This window comes from Marmota flaviventris, chromosome X (genome assembly GCF_047511675.1).
Source record: "Marmota flaviventris isolate mMarFla1 chromosome X, mMarFla1.hap1, whole genome shotgun sequence".
NCBI lineage: Eukaryota > Metazoa > Chordata > Mammalia > Rodentia > Sciuridae > Marmota > Marmota flaviventris.
This window is the reverse complement of record NC_092518.1, coordinates 39922061-39949156: the sequence shown is the minus strand read 5'-3', so window position 1 is coordinate 39949156 and position 27096 is coordinate 39922061. Positions and strand designations below refer to the sequence as shown.

General features: G+C 38.2%; 1 protein-coding gene and 1 pseudogene across 5 annotated transcripts in view; one reads left to right on the top strand and one right to left on the bottom strand.

The window, feature by feature from the left end:
* Nucleotides 1-27096, bottom strand: part of Znf81 (zinc finger protein 81) — a 109237-nt gene that overhangs the window by 16288 nt on the left and 65853 nt on the right. For all 5 annotated transcript variants that reach the window (XM_071606376.1, XM_071606374.1, XM_071606377.1 and 2 more), the window contains 2 exons: nucleotides 24036-24162; nucleotides 14372-14467 (listed from right to left, as the gene is read on the bottom strand). In XM_071606376.1, coding sequence (XP_071462477.1) covers nucleotides 14372-14467; nucleotides 24036-24162 — 223 coding nt within the window. The remainder of the gene's footprint in view (nucleotides 1-14371; nucleotides 14468-24035; nucleotides 24163-27096) is intronic.
* On the top strand, nucleotides 14575-18643 carry LOC139703321 (syntaxin-binding protein 3 pseudogene; annotated as a pseudogene).

The window sequence follows — 27096 nt, the reverse complement described above, 5'->3', positions numbered from 1 at the left end:
GGGAAAGGGCAGACAGTCTGCGGGGCATATCCTGGGCTGGCCACCTGGATTTAGGTGGCTTCCTATTAGAGGGGTCTGGACCACTGGGTGGGTATGGAGATACTCTGAAAATGAAAAGAAGGGTGCTGAAAATGTTGGAAGCAGCATCCAAAGTAGTTGTAGGAAAGTGAAAGGAAATAAATAATGCCACTGTAGTGGTGGCAAGGCTCCTATCGGGTGCATTAAAGTTAGCCCCAGAACAGGAGCTAGCCACTCAGGCTCAGCTCTGCAGAGTACAAGAATAGTTAAAACTAGAAAAAGTAGCTAGGTTAGGACAGGTTGACAGCAAGAATGTGCTACAGTGGCACTTAGAACTTGCAGATGAGTGTCTGTAGATCATGCTATTATGCTAAACTGAACAGGCATCATGGGCCCAGACCCCATAATAGGGCATTGGTGACTAGTAAAACTGGGACACCCATATGTGGAATCCACTCAGGAAGTCCACTAGTTCCAGTAACTCAGAAGTTGAGGTGGAAGATGAAGATATAATGGAAGCTAAACTGGTAATGGTCCAAAAGTTAAAGACCCAGCAGAAACATCCTGAAGTGGTGGACCCAGATCTGCTCCTCGCCACAGAGAGATATTTACATACCACCATAGACTGTATAACCCATGAAGCCAATGGAACTGGGGTCCAAGTTCAGGCAGAAAATAAAAGAAAGTGTACCTGCATGACTGCTCCACTTGTGGGACACTGGAACAGATGGGATAATGTTGAATGGTATAGAACTTTATGAAATGCCTTTGGTAACTGTCCCCCATGCTTTATATTAGTGGTTTCACACCACTGATGCTGATGAAGGTGTGGGGTCGTTACCAGCTTGGCTGCTTCTTGCCATTCCCAATACAAGACCAAATACAAAAGGCATTCCTATGCCCAGAGGTACCTGGCTCTTTATGGAAAGCACTATAGAGCTATTTGTCAGAACTGAGAATGAAACATGCTATTTCTGTGCAGCCTTTCCCAGGACAAGATAGTATGACCTTTACTGCTGGGATGAGGGATGCTATTCTATACACATTTATGGTGCCCTGGTATCAATATTATATCCCTGTTAGTAGTGCAGCCACTCCAGCAAGCCACACAACTGCTTATGGCAGAAAACAGTAGTCTGTAAAACCCAGCCCAAACCGGAAAGACCTTTCTGAGTCTCCAATAGACAGATGTGAGTGGACCTAACAGCAGCAGGTGTAGATGAAGGGAAAACAGATAAATGACTAATGACACCCTGGTACAGTTATGGATATAATTGCTGAAGGATAAGAGGTTTCAGCTATTACCTCTCAATAAGGAAGCAAAAGGGGAGGTGATCAGAAAGGTGGAATGGATTCCTACTCCAAAAAGAGAGAACACCTCTCCTATTAGGAGATGTAATGAAAGGAGAGCCCACTCATCTACTGAAGGGCATCTGGGTTGGTTTCACAATTTAGCTATTGTGAATTGTGCTGCTTTAAACATTGATGTGGCTGTGGCCCCATAGTATGCTATTTTTAAGTCCTTTGGGTACAAGCTGAGGAGTGGGATAACTGGGTCAAGTGGTGGTTCCATTCCCAATTTTCCAAGAAATCTCCATACTGCTTTCCATATTGGCTGCACCAATTTGTATATGTTTTTTTAAAAATTATAGATAGACACAATACCTTTATTTTATTTATTTATTTTTATGTGGTGCTGAAGATGGAACCCACTGCCTCACATGTGCTAGGCAACCCCTCTACCACTGAGCTACAACCCCAGCTTCTATAAAGCCAATATTAAGAGGACATGCTAATGCAATTCACAATAGCCAAGTTATGGAACCAGCCAAGATGCCCATCAACAGACAAATGGATAAAGAAAATGTGATTTTATGTATGTATGTATGTATGTATGTATATATAATATATATGTATTTATATTATATACACACACAAAATGTGATTTTATGTGTGTGTACATATATGTATACACACATATACATACATACATACACATAACCAATGGAGTTTAACTTAGCCATAAAGAAGAATGAAATTATGACATTTGCTAATAAATGGACGGAATGGGAGAACATCATGCTCAGTTACATAAGCCAGATCCAGGTAGTCACAGGTCGAATGTTTTCTCTCATATGTAGAAACTAGACCAAAATAAGGAGGGAAGGGTGATCCTATAAAAACAGAATAAAGATCAGTAGAGCAGAGGAAGAGGGTTATGGGAGAGGAAGGAGGGACAGGAAAAGGGAGCAATAGAAGAATGAAACTGACCAAACTATCCTATGCACATGTATGAATAAACCACAGTGAATTTCAACTTTGTGTATATCTATAATGCATTAATTTAAAAAAAACTATAAATAAAAGAGAGCACATAAAATACCTCCTTGTTGTTTCGCCTGCACCCCCCAAATTGTTGCCACCAAACAATATCAGCTCCCTGGAGGCCATCAAGAGATAAGTGAAACCATGTATGAATTAGCTAAATTAATATAATTTGCCCCAAACACAATCCTTTTACCTCCCCTGTATGGCCTGTAAAAAAGCAGGATGGAATGTGACATAAGACTATGGGTTACGGAATTAAATAAGGTGGTGCCTCCAATTTATGCAACCCTTTGCAATATAGCCACCATTTTACAAGAGCTCAGTACCCAGCTGGGAACATATCATTGTGTATTAGATCTTGCTAATGCATCCTTTATCATAGACAAAGCCTCTGAAGTCAAGACCCTTTTACTTTCAGTAGGTAAGCTGATAGTGGACAATGGACGTTTAGGTCATTACTTCAAGGGTATCTCCATAGCCCCCTCCATATGAGTATAGTGGTGTAAGACTTAGAAACCTGGTCTATACCTCCACAGACAATAATGTTTCATTGTGTTGATGGCATTCTTCTCTCTTCTGAATCTTTTTCAGCATCCACTGAGGTGGCATGCATGCTTCTGACTCATTTGCAAGGGAGAGGATGGGCCATAAACCCTGACAAAGTACAGAGCCCTGGCTTATCAGTGAAATTTTTGGGTTGGGTAAAACAATGGTTAGACCTCAAGCTGTAATAGATAAAGTCCAGGCATTTCCACTTCCCAACACAGTAAAGCAAATACAAGAATTTGTGGGGCTATTGGATTATTGGAAGGCTTTTATCCCTCACCTGGCTCAGTTATTATGACCCCTGTATTATTTGTATAATAGACAGTGTGGGACTGGACTGACACTCATACTGAGGGCTTTAAAGAGGCCAACGAACAGTAAAACAGGCACAGCCATTATGATACTAAACATATCAAAACCTGTTGAATTTACTGTCTATGTCATTCTGGATGACTGGATGGTGCTTATGACAGTGGATTCAGAGACATAAGACTCCCAATGAATTTTTAAAAATTTGTTATCAATGGACCTTTATCTAATTTATTTATATGCAGTGCTGAGAACCGAACCCAGTGCCTCACACATACTAGGCAAGTGCTCTGCCACTGAGCCACAACCCCAGCCCTCCCATTGAATTTTGATCACAAGTATGGAAGGGGGCAGAAGAACGTTACAGCTGTTGGAAAGACAACTGTGTGCCACGTGTGCTGCCCTTCTTGCTATGGGGCCCATCAGCAGAGAAGTGCCAGTCAAGGCTGCACAACCAGCACAGATCAGAAGGCTGGAGGGAGCCCCAGCAGAAGAGCCCACCACTTGGTTGCATCGTAGAATAAAGCACGCAGGTCAGAAGACGATGTGGGCAGCTGTGACTCACTGGGACTTCCCACAGGGAGGTCTGATGTTGCTGCTCCATGCCAGGACTGTCTTGCCCACTCTCAGTGCTACCCACAATGATGGATGCCACCAAGGGGCATATCAAGCAAGGTGACTGACGTCACCTTGATGGCAGATAGAATACTTTTTTTTCTCTCCCATTATCAGTAGGGACCAAATACACATTGATTTGGGTGGACAGAGTTACAGACTTGATGAAAACCTTCTCCAGCAAGAGCCAATCAGAAGGCAAGTCTTAAGGGACTTAAGCGAGGCACTAGGCAACTCAGCTGAGTGCCACGTATGGCACACCACAGGTAACTGAGAATGGCCAAGGAACTCATCTCACAGACCATGACATCAACAGTGGGCTCTACACCAGGAGATGGACTTCCTGCCTGTCATACAGTCCAACAGGAGCTGGATAAACTGAAAGAATGTGCGGCTGCTGACAGGAGCCTTCAGGCCTGAGAGTAGCTCTATGCAGGGGCGGGCTGCTCACCTGCCTGAGGCACTGAGGACACTCAATGAGAAACCTAGACACCAGCCACTGCAGCTGTTTCTTTTCTTTTTTTAATATTTATTTTTTAGTTTTAGTTGAACACAAAACCTTATTTTGTTTATTTATTTTTATGTGGTGCTGAGAATCAAACCCAGGGCCTCACACATGCTAGGCAAGTGCACTACCGCTGAGCCATAACCCCTGCCCAGCTGTGTCTATTCTATGTTTTCAGACCCATGGCTGCCAGCCTTAGGGTTACAGATAAAGAGACTTCCACTGAGCATTTTCTTAAACTGGCCCATGGCACTAACTGCTGCCAGCTCCTTAAGACTTCACATTGGAAGCCAGGCGTGGTGGCCACTCCTGTAATGCCAGCTGCTCAGGAGGCTGAGGCAGGAGGATCATGAGTTCAAAGCCAGCCTTAGCAAAAGCAAGGCACTAAGCAACTCAGTGAGATCCTGTCTCTAAGTAAAACACAAAATAAGACTGGAGATGTGGCTTAGTGGTCGAGTGCCCCTGAGTTCAATCCCCAGTACCAAAAAAAAAAAAAAAAGAATTCCCATTGGAGACAAGGAGCATTAGTTGGCCATGGACTAGTAAGCCACCAGTGGTTTGTCCCACGGACACCTTGACAGGAGGGAGAATGTCTAAATTTACAAGTAAAGCCTACTGTGTTGGGAACCCTTACAAGTACAGATGATGTTACCATGGGGGATCATGACTAAAGGAACACTTTGTATTCCACTTGCTATGAACACCTTGTTTATGATGGCTATATATTCCAGAGATGTCTTATTCTTTCTATACCCCTGAAGTGCCAACAGACAGATTGGTTTGGTACACCTGCCCAGGCAGGCCTACTGTGCAGGCTACTTCACAAACACAAAACTGCACAGCAGCCTGCATACTGCCTCATGGAGCTGATTCGCCATTATTGGTGCCTATTAAATATCTGTCATATTCTCCATAGGTTAGCAACAGGTAACCTACTTCTGGACTGGGTGATGGAAGTTGCACATCATGCCAACCAGAATGACTGCTGGATCTGCCCAGAACTCCCTGTGCCTGCAACACAAAGACTTCCCTGAGCAGTCCAACCTGCAAATGAGATGGAGTGGACTTGGATAAAACAGAACTGGACTAAAACACAATATCTTTCATGCTTTAACCCAAGTGTCTGAACAAATTAATGTTATCTCAGTTACCTTAGTATGCTTGTTTATAGGTTCTTGCTCTTTGTAATGCTGTTGTAAGATATGGATGCAAAGTGCCTCCAGAGCCCTGTCCTCAGAGTATCACAGAATATATTTGAGGGTTTGACCCTCATGTGAGGGACATGAATGTATTCTAAGCCACTGAAGGAGTGGAATGCTGAGTTGAACATCTATCAGTACCTAGGAAAGCCTGTACTAAAAGAAGGTGTCTAAAGAATGTGATAACAAAGAAAACAGAGAGGGAGAGCTGGCCACTTCCCTTATCTCCAGTCTTTAGGAAAGGATCTAAACAGAGTGGCCCTAGTTGTAAAGAAAACATATTTATAAAACATCTGAAGAAATCCACCTGTGCAGTGGTATGCAACCTACCCTATATATTCCCCCTGCTTGTAGGCACAGTATGGTCCTCCATTTTATCCTGGCCCACTACCACTAAGGAGTAAGTAATAATGTCCAAAACTTCTCTGTTGAACCCTCCAAATTCTTCCTTTAGGATTAATAAATTAGTATGCTGGGACATTTTTAGCCCTGGAGTTGAACAGTAAGGAAACAGTAGATTCCACAAAATACAACCAACTTGAATTCTTTTCAGAGATGCAGGAAATATTCCCTTAAAAATACCATATGCTGAAATCCTACACTGTTTTTAGACCACAACAGGATTAAATTAGACACTATAGAGGTAACCAACAAATTCCTTGAAAGATATAACTTACTAGGTCTGGCAAAAGATGAATCAAAGATCAGAAAAGCCCTATGTCTAATAAAGAAATTGGATTTGTTATTAAAATTGTCACATCAAGAAACTTAAGATACAGATGGATTTCCTAATAAATTCTATGAAGCTATAAAAAAGAAATAACAATCTTATACAAACTAATTCTGAAAATAGAGAAAGGAACACTTCTAACTATAACCCCAATTAAAAAACTAACAAAGACATTGCCAAAAAAGAAAACTACAAACTAGTATCACTCATGGAAACATGCAAATATTTTAAACAAAATATCAGTAAATAGAATCACTACATAATAATACATGAAAGTCAAACAGAATTTATCTCAGAAATGCTAGGTTCATTCAAGATTTAAAAATTCAGAAATAAGCCTCAGCAACTTAGTGAGTCCCTATGCAACCTAGGGAGAGCCTGTCTCAAAATAAGAAATAAAAATCAAGAAGTATTGATTCTTCTTACTTACAGGCATGGTGGTGCATACCTGTAATTCCAGATGCTCAGGAGGCTGAGGCAGGAAGATCCCAAATTCAAAGCCAGCTTCAGCAATTTAGCAAGGCCCTAAGCAACTCAGAGAGACTCTGTCTCTAAGAAAAATATAAAAAGGGCTGGGGGGTGTGGCTCAGTGGTTAATCATCCCTGGGTTCAATTTCCAGTATTCCCTCCAAAATCAAGAAAAAATTCACCATATCAACAGAACAAAAGAAAAACTTCTAGAATCAATCTAATACATAAAGAAAGCACTTGACAAAATTCAACATTTAACCATGATAAAAATAAAACAAAAAACACTTCAACAAGCTAGAATTAGAAAGGTTCTTACATAACCTATAAACGGCAGCAACAACAGCAAAAAAAAAAAAATCCTACAGTTCATACCAGACTTAAGAAGACCTAATTTTTATCCCTAATATGTAAAATACAGCAAGTATGCCCATACTCATGACTCCTATTCAACACTGAACTGAAGGTCAATAAAATAAGGAAAGGAAAACAAATTAAAAACATGAGATTTAAAAAGAAGTAAAAGTATCCCTATTTTTAAGTGATAATGATCAAGAGGAAAATCCCTGAAGTACCTATGAAAAATTCAAAGGTAGATATAGAAATGTAAAAAGTCAATGTACAAAGTGAATGTACAAAAATCAATCACTAGAAATTTTTACTAGCAATAGATAATTTGAAAACTAAAAAAAAATTAATTTAGTGTGGTGGTGGCACACCTATAATCCTACTGACTTGGGAGGCTGAAGCAGGAGAATCACGAGCTTAAGGCCATCCTCCATAATTTAGTGAGAGTCTGTCTCAAATTAAAAAAATCAAAAGGACTGGGGACATAGCTCAATGACAGAGCACCCTTGGGTTCAATCCTCAGTACCAAAACAAAACAAAATTTTGGCTAGGGATGTATGTAGCTCAGTATAGAATTCATAATTCCATTTATAATAGTATCAAAACTATCAAAACCTTAGGGATAAATTTAATAAAGAATACATAAGATCTCTACATTCAAAATTATAACATTACTGAAAGAAATTAAAGGTCTAAGCAATTGCTGAAAATATGCCATGTTCATAGCTTAGAAGTCTCAATATTATTAAGATGTCAGTTCTATACTTGATCCACAGAGTAGAGTCAACTCCAAACAAAATCCCAGTAGGCTTTTTGTAAAAAAGTACAATCTGATTATAAAATTCATATTGAAATAAAAATGACCAAAACAAGCCAAGGCAATAAAAAAGAAAAGTTGTAGAACTTGTATCAACTGATTTGAAGACTTAGTATAAAACCTATAATAATAAAAATGTATGGGTTTGTCTAAAGGACCACATGTTAGCTATATTTCTTAATTTCCTATATTCTTGATGTGCTGGCATCTGGGGCTTAAGGTGATCCAGAAGAAACTGCCCCTTCCAGAGCTGGCTAATTCCTCAAGAAAGGAAAAGATTCAAATCATGAATATACCCTTCTCATACTTACAAATGCAAATCAACCAATCCATAGTCCATGCCCATGACTACCTCCTTCACTGGGCTCTCACAGGGTGAGTGATATGCTATATCCTTTACCTAATCACCCCAGAGACAGGTACCAGGCAAGTAGGAACAATCCCTATACCCTGGAGCCCACTGAAATTATTCAAACTAGTAAATTATAACCCTGCCTATCCTGATCACTATGGCTGGTCTATTTCTTATCACACACACACAAAAACACAACCCTGCTTTCCTCTTACTTTTTTTACCTCCTGACTGAACCTGGTGCTCCCTATGCGACCCTGAACGGTACAGTATGTACAGTATGTCTCGTGGGAACTATAACAACTGTTGTTTGTATTATGTGGTACTGGGGCTTTGCATGCTAGGCAAGTAATATACCACTAAGCTACACCCCCAGTCATTTTTAGTTTTTATTTTGAACTAGGGTCTCACCAAGTTGCCCAGGCTGGTCTGGAACTTATAATCTCTTCAGTCTCCCAACTAGCTGGGATTATGGGCATACATCATTGCACCTAGCTCAATTTATAATTTTTTGATTTTGTGATGGTGTGAAAGTGATATGCATCAAGTAAAAACTATACTATGACATTCAATAGGTTAGGTGTATTAAATGAATTTTTCACTGATGTCATTTTAAATTTATCATGGGTTTGTTGGGGTATAATCCCACCGAAGTTGAGGAGCATCTGCATAAAATCAATTGATTTTGATAAACATTCCAAAGAAATTCAATGGGAATAGGCAAGGCATGGTGATACATGCCTGTAATCTCAGCTGCTTGGTAGACTGAGGCAAGAGGATTGTAATCAGCCTCAAAGAGTGAAGCTGGAGGCATCAAAATACTAGACCTTAAATTATGCTACAGAGCTATAGTAACAAAAACGGCACAGTATTGGCACAAAATAGACATGTAGACCAATGGTACAGAATAGAAGACACAGAGACAAACCCACATAAATACAGTTATCTCATACTAGACAAAGACACCAAAAACATACACTGGAGAAAAGATAGCTTCTTCAACAAATGGTGCTGAGAGAATTGGAAATCCATATGCAGCAAAACTCAACTCAAAGTGGTTCAAGGACCTAGGAATTAGAACAGAGACCCTGTGCCTAACAGAAGAAAAAGTAGGCCCAAATCTTCATCATGTTGGATTAGGCCCTGACTTCCTTAATAAGACTCCTATAGCACAAGAAATAAAATCAAGAATCAATAAATGGGATGGATTCAAATTAAAAAGCTTCTTCTCAGCAAAAGAAACAATCAATGAGGTGAACAGAAAGCCTACATAGTGGGAAAACATCTTTACTACAGGCACATTAGATAGAGCACTACTTTCTAGGATATATAAAGAACTCAAAAAATTTAACACCAAAACAAACAAACAAACAAACAACCCAAAGAATAAATGGGCTAAGGGGCTGAATAGACACTTCTCAGAAGGAGCTATACATTCGATCAACAAATATATGAAACAATTTCAACATCTAGTAATTAGAGAAAGGCAAACCAAAACTACTCTAAGATTTCATCTCACTCCAGTCAAGATGGCAGCTATTAAGAAGACAAACAGTGTTGATGAGGATGTGGAGAAAATGGTACACTCATACATTGCTGGTGGAACTGCAAATTGGTGCAGCCACTCTGGAAAGCAATATGGAGAATCCTTAGAAAACTTGGAATGGAACCACCATTGACACAGCTATCCCACTCCTTGGTCTATACCCAAAGGATTTAAAATTGGCATACTATAGTGAGTGACACAGCCACATCAATGTTTATAGCAGCTCAATTCACAATTGCTAAACTGTGGAAGCAACCCAGATGCCCTTCAATAGATGAATGGATAAAGTCCCTGTGGTATACATACACAATGGAATATTATGTAGCATTAAAAGAGAATGAAATTATGGCATTTTCAGGTAAATGGATAAAGCTGGAGAATACCATGCTAAGCGAAGTAAGCCAATTCCAAAACACCAAAGGCCAAATGTTCTCCCTGGTAAGTGGATGCTGATCCATAATGGGTGGGTGGGGGGGGGGCATGGGAAGAATGGAGGAACTTTGAATTGGGCAATGGGGAAGGAGGAGAGGAAAGGGAACACAGGAGCAGAAAAGATGGTGGAATGAGAAGGACATCATTACCCTAGGTACATGTACAATTGCACAAATGGTGCGACTCTACATCATGTACAACCATAGAAATGAAAAGTTGTGCTCCATTTGTGTATAATGAATAGAAATGCATTCTGCTGTCATGTATAACTAATCAGAACAATAAATAAATAAATAAATAATTACCAGCGAGGCGCAGCGGCGCACACTTATAATCCTTGCAGCTTGGGAAGCTGAGGCAGGAGGATCTCAAGTTCAAAGCCAGCCTCAGCAACAGTGAGGTACTAAGCAACTCAGTGAGACCCTGTCTCTAAATAAATAAAATACAAAATAGGGCTGGGGATGTGGCTCAGGGGTCGAGTCCCCCTGAGTTGAATTCCTGGTACCAAAGGAAAAAAATCAGTCTCAGCAATTTAGCAAGGCACTAAGCAACTCAGTGAGGCCATGTCTCTAAATAAAATACAAAAAAAGGGCTGGGGATGAGGCTCAGAGGTTAAGGTTAAGTGATCCTGAGTTCAATCCCTGGTACAACAAACAAAACAAAACAAAAAAGAATTTCAATGGGAAAAAGAAAAACTCTTCAAAAAAAGGTTCTGTAACAACCAGAAAACTTTGTTAGGCACCACTAAAAATAAAATTTATTTTAAAATTGAACCTCAGGGGGCTGGGGCTATATGGAGCTCAGTGGTAAAGCGCTTGCCTTGCATGTGTGAGGCACTGGGTTCAATCCTCAGCACCTCATATAAATAAATATACTGTGTGTTCATCTACAACTAAATAAATATTATTTTTAAAAATGAACCTCAGTTGGGTGCAATGGTGCATGCCCGTAATCCCTGCAATTTGGGAGGCTGAGGCAGGAGGATTTCGAGTTCAAGACCAGCTTCAGCAAATTAGCAAGACCCTAAGAAACTTGGCCAGACCCTGTCTCAAAATAAAAAAAAATAAAAAGGGCTGGGGATGTGGCTCATTGGTTAAGCACCTCTGGGTTCAATCTCCAGTACCAAAAAAATTAAAACTAAAAATTAAAATGAACTTCAATCCTTACCCCCCCCACTCATGTGTGCACCACACACACACACAAAGGACCCTAGACCTAAACTGAAAAAGCTTATAAAGCTATAGAAGAAAATATCAGAAAATTTTTGTGACCTAGTAGTGGGCAAAAATTTCTTAAACAGATCACAAAACGTACAAACAATAAAACAGATGATAAACCAGACTCCATCAAAATTAAAATATTTGTACTTTGTTAGACACCACTAAAAATAAAATTAGGGCTGGAAATATAGCTCAGTTAGTAAAATGTTTGCCTCCCATGTACAAGGCCATGAGTTCAATCCCCAGCACCACACACACACATACACACACACAAAAAAAAATCACAAGTCACAGACTGGAACAAAATATTAGCAATACATATATATGGCAAAGGTATTAAACTGAACAAATACATTGACTCAATAATAAGAAGACAAACAACCCAACAAAAATGGGGAAGATATAAACAGACACTTTACAAAATTTGTACAAATGTCAATACACACATGAAAAGATGCTTAGCATCATTACTCTTATCAGAGGAAGGCAACTTAAAAACATAATGAGATAGCATGCATATACATTTCAGTAGCAAAAATTAAAGAGACTGATGATATCAACTGTTGACAAAGATGTATAGCAACAACAATTCTTATGTATTGCTATTTGGAATATAAAATGGTATAACCAATTTGCAAGACGCTTGGCAATTTCTTATAAAAGTAAGCATACATATATTATTTGACACAGAAAATCCAATCTTAATTATTTACCCAAAGGAAATATAAACATATTCACATTCACACAAAGGCACATCAGAATGTTCACTGCAGCTTCATTCCTAGTGACCAAATTTTAACCAACCTCCTATCCATCAACAGGTGTATAGATTAACAAATTACAAAACAGGTTGAGCATTCCTTATGCAAAATGCTTAAGGCCAGAAGTTTTCCAGATTTGGGGGCTTTTCAGATTTTGGAATATTTGCAAAGACTTTACCAACTGAGCATCCTTAATTCAAAAATCTGAAATCTTGGGGCTGGGTTTGTGGCTAGAAGGTAAAGCACTGGGTTCGATCCTCAGGACCACATAAAAATAAACAAATAAAATAAGTGTATTGTGATCATCTACAACTAAAATTTTTTTAAAATCTGAATTGCTTCAAAATCTGAAACTTCTCAAGTGTCCTATCAATGCTCACAAAGTTTCAGATTTGGGAGAATTTGGGATTTTTTAATTTTTGAATTAGGGATGCTCAACTTATATATTCATATCATGGTGTTCTACTCAGAATGAAACAGGAACAGAATTACAAAATGACTATACTGAGCTAATGAAGCCAAACTCAAAAGAGTATATACAGGGCTGGGGATGTGGCTCAAGTGGTAGCGCGCTTGCCTGGCATGCGTGCGGCCCGGGTTCGATCCTCAGCACCACATACAAAGATGTTGTGTCCGCCGAGAACTAAAAAATAAATATTAAAATTCTCTCTCTCTCTCTCTCTCTCTCTCTCTCTCTCAAAAAAAAATAAAATAAAATATATGTATCTATGAGTTTCATCTGTTTCCTTTAAAAAAAAGAGTATATACAGTATATACCTTATGATATACTTATATGAAACATTAATAAAGACAAATCTAATCTATAGTGATAAAAATCATGTCAGCCGTGTATGGTGGCACATGCCTGTAATTCCAGTGGTTTAGAAGCCTGAAGCAGGAGGACCACAGTTTCGAAGCCAGCTTCAGCAACTTACTGAGGCTATAAACTACCTAGTGAAACCCTGTCTCAAAATAAAAAAATAAAAAAGCCTGGGGATGTAGATCAGTGGTAAAGCACCCCTGAATTCAATCCCTTGTACCAAAAAAAAAACAAACATGTCAGTGTTTGCCTGGGGCTAAAGTAACAGTGTTTACTCCAGGGGGCATTAGGAAGCATGGAAATGTTATGTCGTCATGCCAGTATATACCTTTATCAAAACCATCAAACCGCACACTTAAAATGGATACATTTTATTCTATTTAAGTTATGCCTTAATAAAACTGATTTTTATTAATATTTTAGTTGTAGTTGGACACAATACCCTTATTCATTTATTTTTATGTGGTGCTGAGGATCGAACCCAGAGCCTCGCACATGCTAGGCAAGCACTCTACCGCTGAGCCACAACCCCAGCCCCTAATAAAGTTAATTTTAAAAGAAAAAAATGCTAAGTGAAAGTGAAGCAATATCATAAGATAAGAGAGGCATGGGGCTATGAAAAGGTGGAGAGGAGTAAAGAATTTGAAGCTGATACTTACAAAGAAAATAGAAAGTAAGGCTGGTTGTAAATGTTTTTCTTTAATATCTTAGAGGGAGAAGATGAATATGAATGGAAGAAGAAAGCTAAAGGATACTAGGAAGAATAAGAGTGAGAAAATAGCTGATTTTCAAAGAATGCAATTCCTTAAACCTGAATGAATATTATAAGAATCTAACACTCTGGGAGTCTGATTGAAGTGATGTAGTGTTAAAATGTGATAGGAGGAGCCCAGCAGCTCAGGAAGCTGAGGCAGGAGGATTGCAAGTTCAAAGCCAGACTCAGCAACTTAGCAAGGCACTAAGCAATTCAGCAAGACCCTGTTTCTATATAAAATACAAAAAAAGTGCTGGGGATGTGGATCAGTGGTTAAGTGCCCCTGGGTTTAATCCCCAGTACAAAAAAAAAAAATGTGATAGGAAAGCAAGATCCCTAGTAAGAAAGCCTGGCAGGTGATCCAGACTATAGAAATTAGGGGCAATTCTCCTGGAGGAAAGTCAAGCAAAGAAGACAGTTTATAACAGGAAGGAAAAGAAAGGGAAAGAATAATTTGGTACCTGAGAGGCTAAAACTTTCTATCCTTGAGCAATTCCTAAGGTTTAAAACCTTTAATAAGGGTAGCATTTTAAAAGCTCAGGCCTCTCTTAGGAAAGAAAATTATTTCCATGTGTGTCTTCTACCTGGTTTACACTCACTCACCTGAATAACTCTGATGTGGAGTTTCTCCTTCCAACATCCATGGCTCCTCTCCTTGCTCCAACTTGAAGATGACCTCTGGCTTGGGAACTTCAAACCCTGTTAACAAAAAATGGTAAAGAATTAGGTCCAGGCCTCGCCCAGAGCCCAGACCAGAACCCAACAAGTGCCTTGCCTGGAGCCCAGAACCACTGCAAGCTGCCTGCATGGACAGGAACACTCGAGCTGCAGTTCCCTATCCACCAACATTTGACTCCATCCAAACCACTTCCATCTTGGGACACTGCAGCCACCACCATACCCCTTCTCACATGGTAATCTCCACTATGGGACAGCAGACAGGGCCAGGAGGCAGCTGCCTGTGGCAGTACCACACACCATAGTGTGCCATCACGGAAAAGGCTGCCCAATGCCATCGCACCCAATGCCCATCCTTCCAGCACCATCTCTGAAAGCAGTTGTCTCCATCTTGGGACACCTCCACTGTCATCTTGGGTTACCTCTGCTGCCACCTCCACCACCATTAGTTAGGGCAGATTCCATCTTGGAAAACTGACTGAGGCCTGGAAGCCCAACAGCAAGTTACTTATAGGCTTGACAGTATTGCCACCACCAACTAGGGACGTGGCCACTTCCATCTAGGGACAACAACCAGGACCTGGAAGACCATCATCAAGGTCCCTGTGGGCCCAGTTGCACCAGAGGTGTCCCTACTAGGTGTGCTAACAGTCACCATCCTGTTGCAGAGGCAACAGGGAGCCTTGCATAGGGCTGCCTCTCTATATATCTTTTTCTCCTACTAAGAGCCAACTGCTGTTGATTCCCCTTTTACTTGTCCTATAATCTAATATCTCTACATTCTCACATCCTACCTCATAAAAATCACATCCCACCCCCATTCTCTCTCTGTCCACCACTTGAAAATCTAAACACTTATGCAAACTTACTGTCTATGTGTATTTGTCATTTCTGTTTATAGTAGCAAAACTGTAAATGTCTAAATACACGCTAATTGATTTATGGCTGCATATTAGTTGCATTGGGTGCTGTAAACATTGATATCCCCCCTAAAGGTGAGGTATTCCTAACCTGCAGGGACACTACAAGATTATAGGGTAGAAACTGCAATACCACAGATCCACACTGTACAAGAGGAAGACATATAGACAACATGAAAAAACAAGGGAGGAAAATGCCCCAAACCAACCAAGATACTATAACAATAGAATCCATTGACAGTGCAGTAGAAGAAATACCAGAGAAGGAGTGTACATAATTAAAATGATCTGAGAATTAAAGAATGACCTAAGTGAGCAAATACAGGCACAAATTGCTCACTCCAACAAAGAGATATGAGAGCAAACACAGGCAGCAAAAGATTACTTCAAGAAAGAGATGGAGATTGTGAAAAAAAAAACCAAATAGAAATCCTTGAAATAAAGGAAACAATAAAACAAATAAAAACTCATTAGAAAGCATCACCAAAAGATTAGACCACATGGAAGACAGAACTTCAGACAATGAAGACAAAATATATAATTTGGAAAACACAGTTGACCACACAGTGAAGATGATAGGAAACCATGAACAGAACATCCAAGAATTATGAGATACCATCAAAAGAACAAATCTAAGATTTATTGGGATAGAGGAAGGCAGAATTTCAAACCAAAAGGATGCACAATTTCATCAATGAAATAATATTAGAAAATTTCCCAAACATGAAGAATGAATTGGAAAATCAAATACAAGAGGCTAACAGAACACCAAATGTACAAAATAACAACAGACCTACACCAAGGCACATTATAATTAAAATTACAAGCATACAGAATAAGGATAGAATTTTAAAGGTCATAAGAGAGAAGAATTAGATTACATATAGGGAGAGACCAATTCTGATCTCAGCAGATTTTTCAGCCCAGACCCTCAAGGCCAAGAGATTCTAGAACAACATATGCCAGGCTCTGAAAGAAAATGGATGCCAACCAAGAATCTTATCTCCAGCAAAATTATGCTTCAGATTTGATAACAAAATAAAAACCTTTCATGATAAACAAACATTAAAAAGATTTACAGCAAAAAAGTCTGCACTACATTCTTGGCAAAATATTCCATGAAGAGGAAATGGAAAATAACAATGAAAATCTGCAAAGGGAGGCACTACACTAAGGGAAAGGCCAATCAAAGAGAAACCAAGTCATGTTAAAAACCAAAAATAAACCAAAATGACCAGGAATACAAAACATATTTCAATAATAAACCTGAATGTGAATGGCCTAAATTCACCAATTACAAGACGCAGATTAGATTTAAAAAGACCCAACAATGTGCCACCCTCAAGAGACTCACAGGAAAAGACACCCAAAACTGAAAGTGAAAGGATAGGAAAAAGTATATTACTCATGTGGACCATGTAAACAAGCAGGGGTTTCCATCCTCATATCAGATAAAGTGGACTTCAAACCAAAGTTAGTGAAAAGGAATAAAGAAGGACATTTCAGGGCTGGGGTTGTGGCTCAGTAGTAGAGTGCTTGCCTTGCATGGGTGAGGCACTGGGTTTGCGCCTCAGCACCACATAAAAATAAATGAATAAAATAAAGGTATCATGTCCATCTACAACTAAAAATATATTTTTTAAAAAGGAGGACATTCCTTACTACTCAAGGGAATCATACATCAACAAGACATAATAATTGTAAAGATCTATGCCCCAAACAATGGATGCCGGCATCTACGTATATCAAACAAACCCTTCTCAACTTCAAGAGTCAAATAGACCACAACACAATAATACTGGGTGACTTTAACACAATTCTCTCACCACTGAATAAATCTTCCAAACAAAAACTAAACAAAGAAACTATAGAACTCAGTAATACAATCAATAATTTAGACTTAGAATATTCCATCCATCAATATTTATACTTCACTGACTGTGTATACTCTTGATGTACCAGATGCATTTTATTACTGTTATAGTCCAGATCCTGGCAATGCCAATGGAAAAGATGCCATTATGGAAGCAATGGCTAAGCAGATAGTTACAGTATGTGCCACTTTGGATGAAAATCCTGGAGTAAGATATAAAAGTAAGCCTCTAGATAATGCCAGTAAACTTGCACAGCTGGTTGAAAAAAAAAACTTGAAGATTACTACAAGATTGATGAAAAGAGACTAATAAAGGGTAAAACTCATTCCGAGCTCTTAATAATCGATCGTGACTTTGATTCTGTGTCCACTGTCCTACATGAACTGACCTTTCAGGCAATGGCATATGATCTACTCCAATTGAGAATGATACATACAAATACAAAACAGATGGAAAAGGAAAGGAGGCAATCCTTGAAGAAGATGATGACCTCTGGGTGAGAATTCGACATCGGCATATTGCAGTTGTACTAGAGGAAATTCCAAAGCTTATGAAGGAAGTTTCATCAACGAAGAAAGCAACAGAAGGAAAGATATCACTTAGTCCTCTTACCCAGATGATGAAAAAGATGCCCCATTTCTGTAAACAGATTACTAAGAAAATTGTCCATCCTAATTTAGCAAAAGATTGCATGAATAAGTTCAAGCTTAACATAGAAAAACTGAACAGGACCTGGCACTTGGAACTTATGCAGAAGGACAGAAGGTGAAAGATGCTATGAGAGTACTTCTTCCAGTTCTACTCAATAAAAATCATGATAATTGCAATAAAATAAGAGCAATCCTACTTTATATCTTCAGTACTAATGGAACTACAGAAGAAAATTTGGACAGGTTGATCCATAATGAAAAGATAGAAAATGAGAGTGACATGATTCATAACTGGAGTTATCTTGGTGTTCCCATTGTTCCCCAATCTCAACAAGGCAAAACCATTAAGAAAGGATCGGTCTGCAGAAGAAACTTTTCAACTTTCTTGATGGACACCTTTTATCAAAGATATTATGGAAGATGCAATTGATAATAGATGAGATTCAAAGGAATGGCCATATTGTTCTCAGTGTCCAGCTGGAGCTGTAAGTGCTTGCCAGAAACCTAGAACTAATTATTTAGAACTGGACCAAAAAAATGGATCAAAGCTGATTATTTTTGTAATTGGAGGAATTATATATTCTGAAATGCATTGTGCTTATGAAGTTTCTCAGTTACATAAATCCTGTGAAGTTATTATTGGTTCTACACATATTTTAACACCCAAAAAGCTGTTGAATGATATAAAGATGCTGAATAAACCCAAGGATAAAGTCTCCTTTACTAAAGAAGAGTAGCTTAAGGGGGAGTGGTTTAGAGGTTCTTTAATTAATACGTTCAATTAAAAATAGAAAAAGAAAATGTTACTATCATGTAATTTAAACAATGTAAATATTTTATGGAACAATGACTTTCAAATACATTTCTTTTTTTATATTTATTTTTTAGTTCTCGGTGGACACAATATCTTTATTTTATTTTTATGTGGTGCTGAGGATCGAACCCAGCACCCTGCGCATGCCAGGCGAGCGCACTACTGCTTGAGCCACATACCCAGCCCCTCAAATACATTTCTTAAAGGACTGTTTATGATTATGTATTGTTGGATTTGCCATCTTTAATCATTTAAATATTGTTGCTGCTTTATAGGTGATAAGATATTAAAATGCTTTCTAAACTTTTGTTTTAACCTCTGGAACAGAATTTCTTAAAGTTATGGGTAATTTTTCACAGCCTCTTGTGTATATATACTAATCATGTACTAAATACTTATCTATCTTATGCTGAAGAATAGTTTTTTGGGGAAAAATGATTTTTAAAAGAAGATATAAAAGTAAAAACTGTAAATGTGTATGTATGATAGAATTATTTCCTATTAGTGCAGTTTTTCTTTCAACTGAAATTCACAGTTTTATGTGTAAAATAATTCAGTCACTGAGTAATTTCACAGTAACTGTCTTGCTAGATACTTCTAAAAAAACACAATTTTATGTAATTTTGAAATGATGTATGTTTAAACTAGAAAACCAAAAATAATCATGAATATTCTAAGAGAAAATTAAATATATAGTTACCAAAAAAAAAAAAAGAAGTGAGCAATTTGCTCTGCCACACACTCATGTTATGTCCAAAGCAACAGGACCACTCAAACTTAGACTGGAACCTACAGAACCATGAGCCAAAATAAACCTTTTCTTTTTATACATTTATTGCCTTGTATATTTAGTTTTAGTTATGGATAGCTGACTAATACATCCCCTAAGGTACTTGCCTTTCCAAACATTGCTGTTTCTCCTAAGGATTGATGCCCATCACTCTTCTTAACTTCTAGGAATATAACTAGACTCAAGTTCAAGCAAGTCTCAAAAGGTGAAACACAAAGTATAGCCCATGAGGATGCATGTACACCAGAATAACTTCATGACTTCTCTAATTTGTACAGACAAAAATATGGAGAATATGTGTAGAAATGGATATCAAGAGTGGGATAATGGTGGAAGGAACACAAAACTAGATCACATTTAGTTGGTTGATATGGACCCACTAAACAGAGATTCTGAATTTGATGTTGCTGCTTGAGGGGTCAGAAAGTCTCTAATAGTCTGGTTGGTTGGCTGATTCATGGACCAAAAGCTGGCCTACACTAAATGAAGCTGAAATGCCAGAAATGCCTTGGTAGACTGGAGAAAAAACTATCTAAATGCATTGGGAATTTGGAATACTAGTGTGGATTTATCATGTAACATCTGCACATTCATTCTAGGAGTGTCCAGAGGACATACTTGTTATCACAAGTGTGAGAAACAAATCCGCAGGAGCCCCAGCATCCTTAAGAGTTCTGTGATTGCTCATCTGTATTTCAGAAATTAAAGTTGGAACTGGTTTCAATGAAAAGGGAAACATAAATGCAATGGGAGTAATTGGATCCTGGGGTAGCAGAGGCCAAGTGGAGGTACTTTGATTGCCATAGGCAAGATGGCTATAATTACCACAATGGACAGAAGAGTCAAAGCAATACTCAGAATAGTCTGATTTATAGAGATCTATAGCATTACCTAATTGACCTTGGCGTCCCCATAAAAGAATCAGGTGAGCGGTCTATTAAACCTTAGTTGATCTGTATAAACAGAAGAGTTCTAGGTCAAGGTCAGTAGAGAAGGAAGGGAACGGGGGAAGGAGAAGATGAGGGAAAGGGAAGTATTAGGGACTGAATTAGAGCAAATTATTTTCCATGCTTTTGTAATTTTGTCAAAATGAATCATAATGTTATATATAACCAAAAAGAACTAATAAAAATGAGTTCTAGGTCAAGTAAACAAAGGTCTAATCTGAAGCTTAAAAAGATAATAAATAAATAAAGTAGGTCATGGCACCTCAATCAATTCCCAGGCTTGAGCCTGTTTATAGGCCCAGAGCCCCTTGAATGAAAGGGATATCAAGTCTCCTTGAGGAAGGACCCTGATACACTACCAAAATTTTATATTAGTAATCTTTCTCAATCTTTCCCTGTGGTCTACCAGTCAGGGTAGAGGCTTAATAGAAAAAGAGTTATTAATGGAGTTTTAGATCAGATCCATCTCACAGTGGATCTGGTGGGTCTCTGGCATCATCCTGTGGTTATTTCCCTAGTTAAAGAATGATAATTGGAACAAACATAACTCAGCAACTGTCAGAATGACTATATTAGTTCCCTGACCTGTGGAGTGAAGAATATAATGGTAGGAAAGGCCAAGTGGAAGCCATCAGAACTTCCTTTAACTAAGAAAATAGAAAACTAAACTATCCCATTCCTGGAAAAACAGCAGAGATTACTACTAAAATCAGGGACTTGAAAGATATAGGGGTAGCAATTCCCATCATATCACCATCAACTTAGCTATCTAGCCTGTGCAGAAAACAAATAACTATTAGAGAAAGACAGTAGAATATAATAAACTTAGCAAGAAAGTGACACTAATTGTAGTTGTTCTTCCAGATGGGGTTTCATCGCTTGAGCAAATTAACACATTTCCTGTGTTAATCTAGAATGCAGCTATTGTTCTCGCAAATGTGATACCTATCAGAAAAGACTAGATGTAGTTTGCTTTTAGTTGTCAAGGGGCAACAATATACCTTCACTGTTCTATCTCAGAGATTTAAAATTGTCTAGCCCTATGCCACAATTTACTTCATATGAATCTTATTTACCTTTTCCTTCCACAAGACAACACATAAAAATTCACAGAGGAAAAAAATTACAGCATAGTGGTCCATTGCACTGATGACATTAAGTTCACTGAACCTAGTAAACAAGAAATAGCAACTACTCAAGATTTATGGGTAAGACAATTTCATATCAGAATATGGAAAAGAAATCTCATAGAAACTTAAGGGCGGTAAAGTACACATGACATAAAATTAGGTCCTTCTGCCTCAAAAAATTTCTAGGGGTCCAGTGGTATGGATGTCAAGACATCCCTTCTAAGGTAAAAGATAAGTTGTTGCATCTCTTCCCTGCTATAAGCAAAAAAGAGGTACAACACTACTGAGCATCTCTGGATTTTGGAGGCAACAATTTCTCATTTTGGTGTGCTATTCTGACCCACTGGATCAACATTTACCAAGTGATCCAAAACCTGATAGTTTTGAGTGGACCTCAGCAAAAGAAAAGACTCTGCTGTGTAAGTTGCTCTTCCACTTGGGCCATATGATCTAGCAGATCTGATGGTGCTACAAGTGACAGGGGCAGATTCAGGCATTGTTTGGAACCTCTAGTAGGCCCCTATAGGTGAATCACACTGCAGATCCTTAGGATTTTGGAGGAAAGCCTACCATCCTCTATGAATTACTATCCTTTTGAAAAACACCTTTTGGTTTGCTATTGGACCTGAATTTACTCACCCACTGAATTTAAGCATTTTAGCTAACAGGGGAGAAGAGAAATTTAGCAAGGATTCTCTTAGTAATTGCAAATGAATACAGAAAAGCCCAGTGTTGAAACCCTGCCCACAGTGGAATATTAGAAATGTGGCATACAGAATAATCATTCCCCAATGCTGCCTTTTAGTGACCCAAGTTCTTCTGATTGAGGCCCAGCCTGTAGATGTTGTGAGGACAGTAGCAGCTCCTGATGTTCTAGACTTAGATGTTACCAGAATCATGCTCCTAGAGAATGTAGCCCAAAGTGGGTATAAACTCCATGTAAGGCTGAATACTATCACAAAAGCAATATTCAATAGTACTATAAGGAAAAACTTTGAAAAGAACTTTGAAGAAAATAGTTCCAGAGCACATGACTGTTAAGAGACATGACTTCAATCCAATATGGCAACTCCACACCCTTATGTGGTGGTCATGCCCCTCTCAGCCCTGGAAATAAGGAGATGGCCCTGCCCTCTGAAACTGGGGAGATAATGGATTCCTCCACCTCACCATCTCCACAGCCTGTGCCCTCAGGCCTGTAGTGGTACCTGCAGCCCCACTGGCCTCTGAACCATTCTTATGTCATTCTTCTCTTTTCTTGAAGAGTAACACATGTTCACACCTAAGTAGCTTTACCATCCCCTTTCCTGCCTATAGAATCAGTCCAAGAAGTCTGATAGCCTTTCTTCATTTTCTCCCATCTATGTCCCCTTCAGCCCAAGCTGGCAACATTTCTACTGAGAGGGCTAATTGGATCCATAAGTCACACACCTACTCTTTTTAGCAATAGTTGTTCAGACATACCCTTGGTGTTCTTTCCAGAGTACATTTTCTCAACCTTTGCAATATATATATGCTGAGAATTTTCAGAAGCTTCAAGTTCTGGTACCTATTTCCTAACAATTCCTTCTTTGATTTGTCCCTTTCCTCTCACATTTTCCTATAAGCAGTAAGGAGGAACCAGGCTGTGCTTTCAATGCATCCTTTAGAAATCTCCTCAGTTCAATGTTCAAGTTCATCATTTCAAAAAAAAAAGTTCATTACTTCAAGTTCTACACTTGACCCAAGAGAATACAATTCCACCAAGATCTCTGCCACTTTAGAATAAAGATGGCCTTTCCTCCAGTTTGAATTAATATATTCCTCATTTCCATCTGAAACCTAACCAAAAACATTTTTAATATTCACTTTCCTACCAATAGTCTCTTCAATGCAACTTAGACTCTTTATGTTAAAGACCTCAAAGTCTTTTCAGCCTCTACCCACTACCCAATCCAAAGCCACTTCCATATTTTTATGTATTTTTCATAATAGTACTCCATTTCCAAGTATGAAAATATGTATTAGTTTCTTACAGTTGCTATAACAATGTACCATGAACTGGGGAGCTCAAAATAGCAGAAATTTATTGTCTCATAGTTATGGAGACCAAAAGTCCAAAATCAAGATGTCAGCAGGGTCATGCTCTATTTGAAGGCACTAGGGAAGGAACTGTCCCATGCCTCTCGGTTTGTAAATGTATCATTCCATTCCCAAGCCACCTTCTTCCTATATATCTTCACCCTGTCTTTATTCTATGTGGGTGTGTATTTCTGTGTCTGTATTTCTCTCCCTTTTTAAAAAAGGACATCAGTGGATTTGGACCCACCCTAATGACCTCAACGTAGTTTGATTACTTCTGTAAAGACTATTTCTAAATAAGGTCACAATCTAAAGTATTGAGGATTAAAACTTCAGTATATGTTATTTGGAGGACCACTTCAACCCTGGGTTCCTCATAGCTGCATAGGATAGTGATGCTTACCCACTGAGAGCAGGTGGCTATAGTTCTCCAGCATTACATCTTGGTACAGGCACCTTTGAGTAGAGTCCAATTGCTGCCACTCCTCTCTACTGAAGTCCACAGTCACATCCTCAAATGACACTGGTATCTGTAACAACACAATCCTGTTCAAGGCAACACAATCAGCACTAGGGGATAGGGAAATGAAAGACAGGACATTGTTTTTAATGATTTCTCATCATGATGTACCATGTAGTATGCAAAATGCATTCATTTCATTATGAGAGTTCCCAGTCTTAATCCATTCCAGCATCAACTCTACACTACTACCCAGCATGCTGTTGGCATTGTTGTGAACAGACAAATTAAGCGCAAGATTCTTGCCAAGAGAATAGGCATATTGAGCATATTAGGCACTCTAAAAGCTGAGACAGCTTCCTGAAACATATGAAGGAAAATTACCTGAAAAAGAAGGAACCCCAAAACAAAGGTAACTACATTCAGCTGAAATGCCAGCCTGCTCCACCCAGAGAAGGATGTTTTGTGAGAACAAATGGAAAGGAGCCTGAGCTGCTGGAATCTATTCCCTATGAATTAATGACATAATAAATGTAAAAATAATAAATAAATAAAGGCCTATGGGCTATAAAAATAATTTTCTTAAAAAAATCACTTTGGGCCCCAGGGAATAATGACATTGGTTTCATTCAAGATACAAAATCAATAAAAGTAGCTTATAACTTATCAAAAGGATAAGCTATTGCCATGTGTAAAATAATATCCTTTGTTGAAAGTTCAATTAGAAGTGATAAAACTAATGATAAAATAATTAGAAAAACCAAGAATAATTGGAAAATGGCACTCAGTCTGTAATACTCCTACATTTCTAGTAAGGGAAAGTATATTTGATGAAGTTGAACAACTATTATGTAAATTTGCACAAGATCTTAGAGAAGTCAATGAATTTCTTGTTCCATGAACCCCTGTAGCTCCTAATTCTTGAACTATTCTGGTTTCAGTACCATAGTCTGCAAAGTTTTTCTCTATACTTTATTTGTGTTCCACTATTTTTTTTTCTGTTCCTCTAGCTAACACATATAAATTCTTGCTTGATTTTACTTAGGATAGAGTTCAGTATTTATGACAGAAGATCTCTCAAGTATTTTAGGTCTCTCTTATTTTTCTATGTATATGTCTAATACACAGGAAATCTTAGGGAAATGTATCCTACTGGAAGGATCTATAATTACCCAATCTGTAAATTATTTTCTGGTAGCCTCCCAAACTAAAGAGCAAGTAAAACTGATTCTTTGGCTTTGTTTTGGTTCCTTGCTTTATTGGGCCTCATTAGAAAAGCTAATATTGCCAAATAGAAGTAAAATATTTAAGGAATCTGGTGTCACATGAAGACTTCAAATTTGAAGATAAAAGAGATGCTACAATAAAATAATTTAGATAATTTGGGGGATTTGTGAGGTACCAAAGAACAATGAATTCCAGTTTTGTTCTCTGACACAAAAGCATGGTAATACTTCAGATCCTCTGATTAATGTGCCATTTGATTATTTATGTACAAGCATCATTATCCAATCCTAATATTGTACTTGAAAGATACAAACTTCTAAACTGTGTTAGTCTTTTTTATCAGATCCTCATCAGACAGACAACTATGAGCATACAATGATAATAGAAGGAAATGATAGGCAGCAACGGAATTTTTCTGACATTCCTGTTCAAAATGCATAGTTGATAATGCATGGTTGATCATGAACCCTGGATGAAAGGGATCACTTTTAGGCTTTCTATGCTGTGGTGACTGCTCAGAAAATCTTGCAAGCTTATGTTTTGCCTCAAATCAAATCAGCCACAAGTGGCCACATTACTAGCAGCTACTAAAGCTATAATTTCTTAGTTCAGGACTTAAACTGAATCAATATAATAGTACATATGTCTTTGGTGTCTGGGAAAAATGGGATTCTTGTCTTCAACAGGAACTAAAACATTTCATGGAAAATTAATATCTGTGTTGTTAAAGGCTTCACAATTACCTACTCAGTTATCAATAATTCACAGAAGAGCCCACATACTGCAGAATGATAGAGTTTCTAAAAGCAATGATTTTTCTGACAGAGCTACAAAAGTTACTGTTAAAATATGGCCAACTCTCAACTTAGAAGTTCTACTTCATTCATTTTCAAAACTATGCTTTCCAAATGGATTAAGTGATAGTACTAAATTAACAATATAATTCCCACTCCAGGGTCTTTATTTGCTTCATTAGTATTGTTGCATTATCAACAAAATCAGCTAAGTAAAAAAGGGATTTTAAAGACATTAGACTCCACTCTACCTACCAAAAGATGAACTTATCCCAAACATATTAAAGATACGTGCTATTTGTCAGCAAAAGTCTTTACAGACTACTTTCAAAGTAAGTACTGAATTTCTTCTACCAAAAGTGCTAGGAACTTTGTGGCAGCTGGATTTCATAGAATCAATGTTTATAGATGATAGGTTTTTGTCTAGTTATGGTTGTATGCTGTTAGAATGGCCTGAAGTTTCCCCCTATTCAAAAAGTGATGCTCAGGCAGTTATAAAAGGTTCTCTTAATAAATACAATTCTTACTTTTGGGATATTAGAGAAGATTGAATCAGAGGAAGCCATTTGATTTCCATTGTTCTTTGGGAATTATGCAAATGTTTGCAGAATTCTATGAACTATCATATGCCCTATCCTCCTTAGTCCTCTGAACAAGTGAAACAAATGAATCAATTTCTTTAAAAAAACCTCATTGGCCAAGATTCAGTGACCTTCTCAGAAAAAGTGACCTACAATGTTACTACTAGTCTTGATAAAAATTAGAGCAATCCCTGCTATCAAGCACAGTGTCACTCCCTTTGATTTTATGTTTGGCAGCTCTATGATTTGGGACCAAGATATAATTAACTGTTCAACTTAAATTAATCCTCTCATGATCATGTACAATATTTAAAAGGGTTTCTCTCTTCCCTAAAAACCCTGATATATAAAATCATAAGACCTAGAAGGACATGCTGTAATAAGTCTGCTACCTCTATCAAA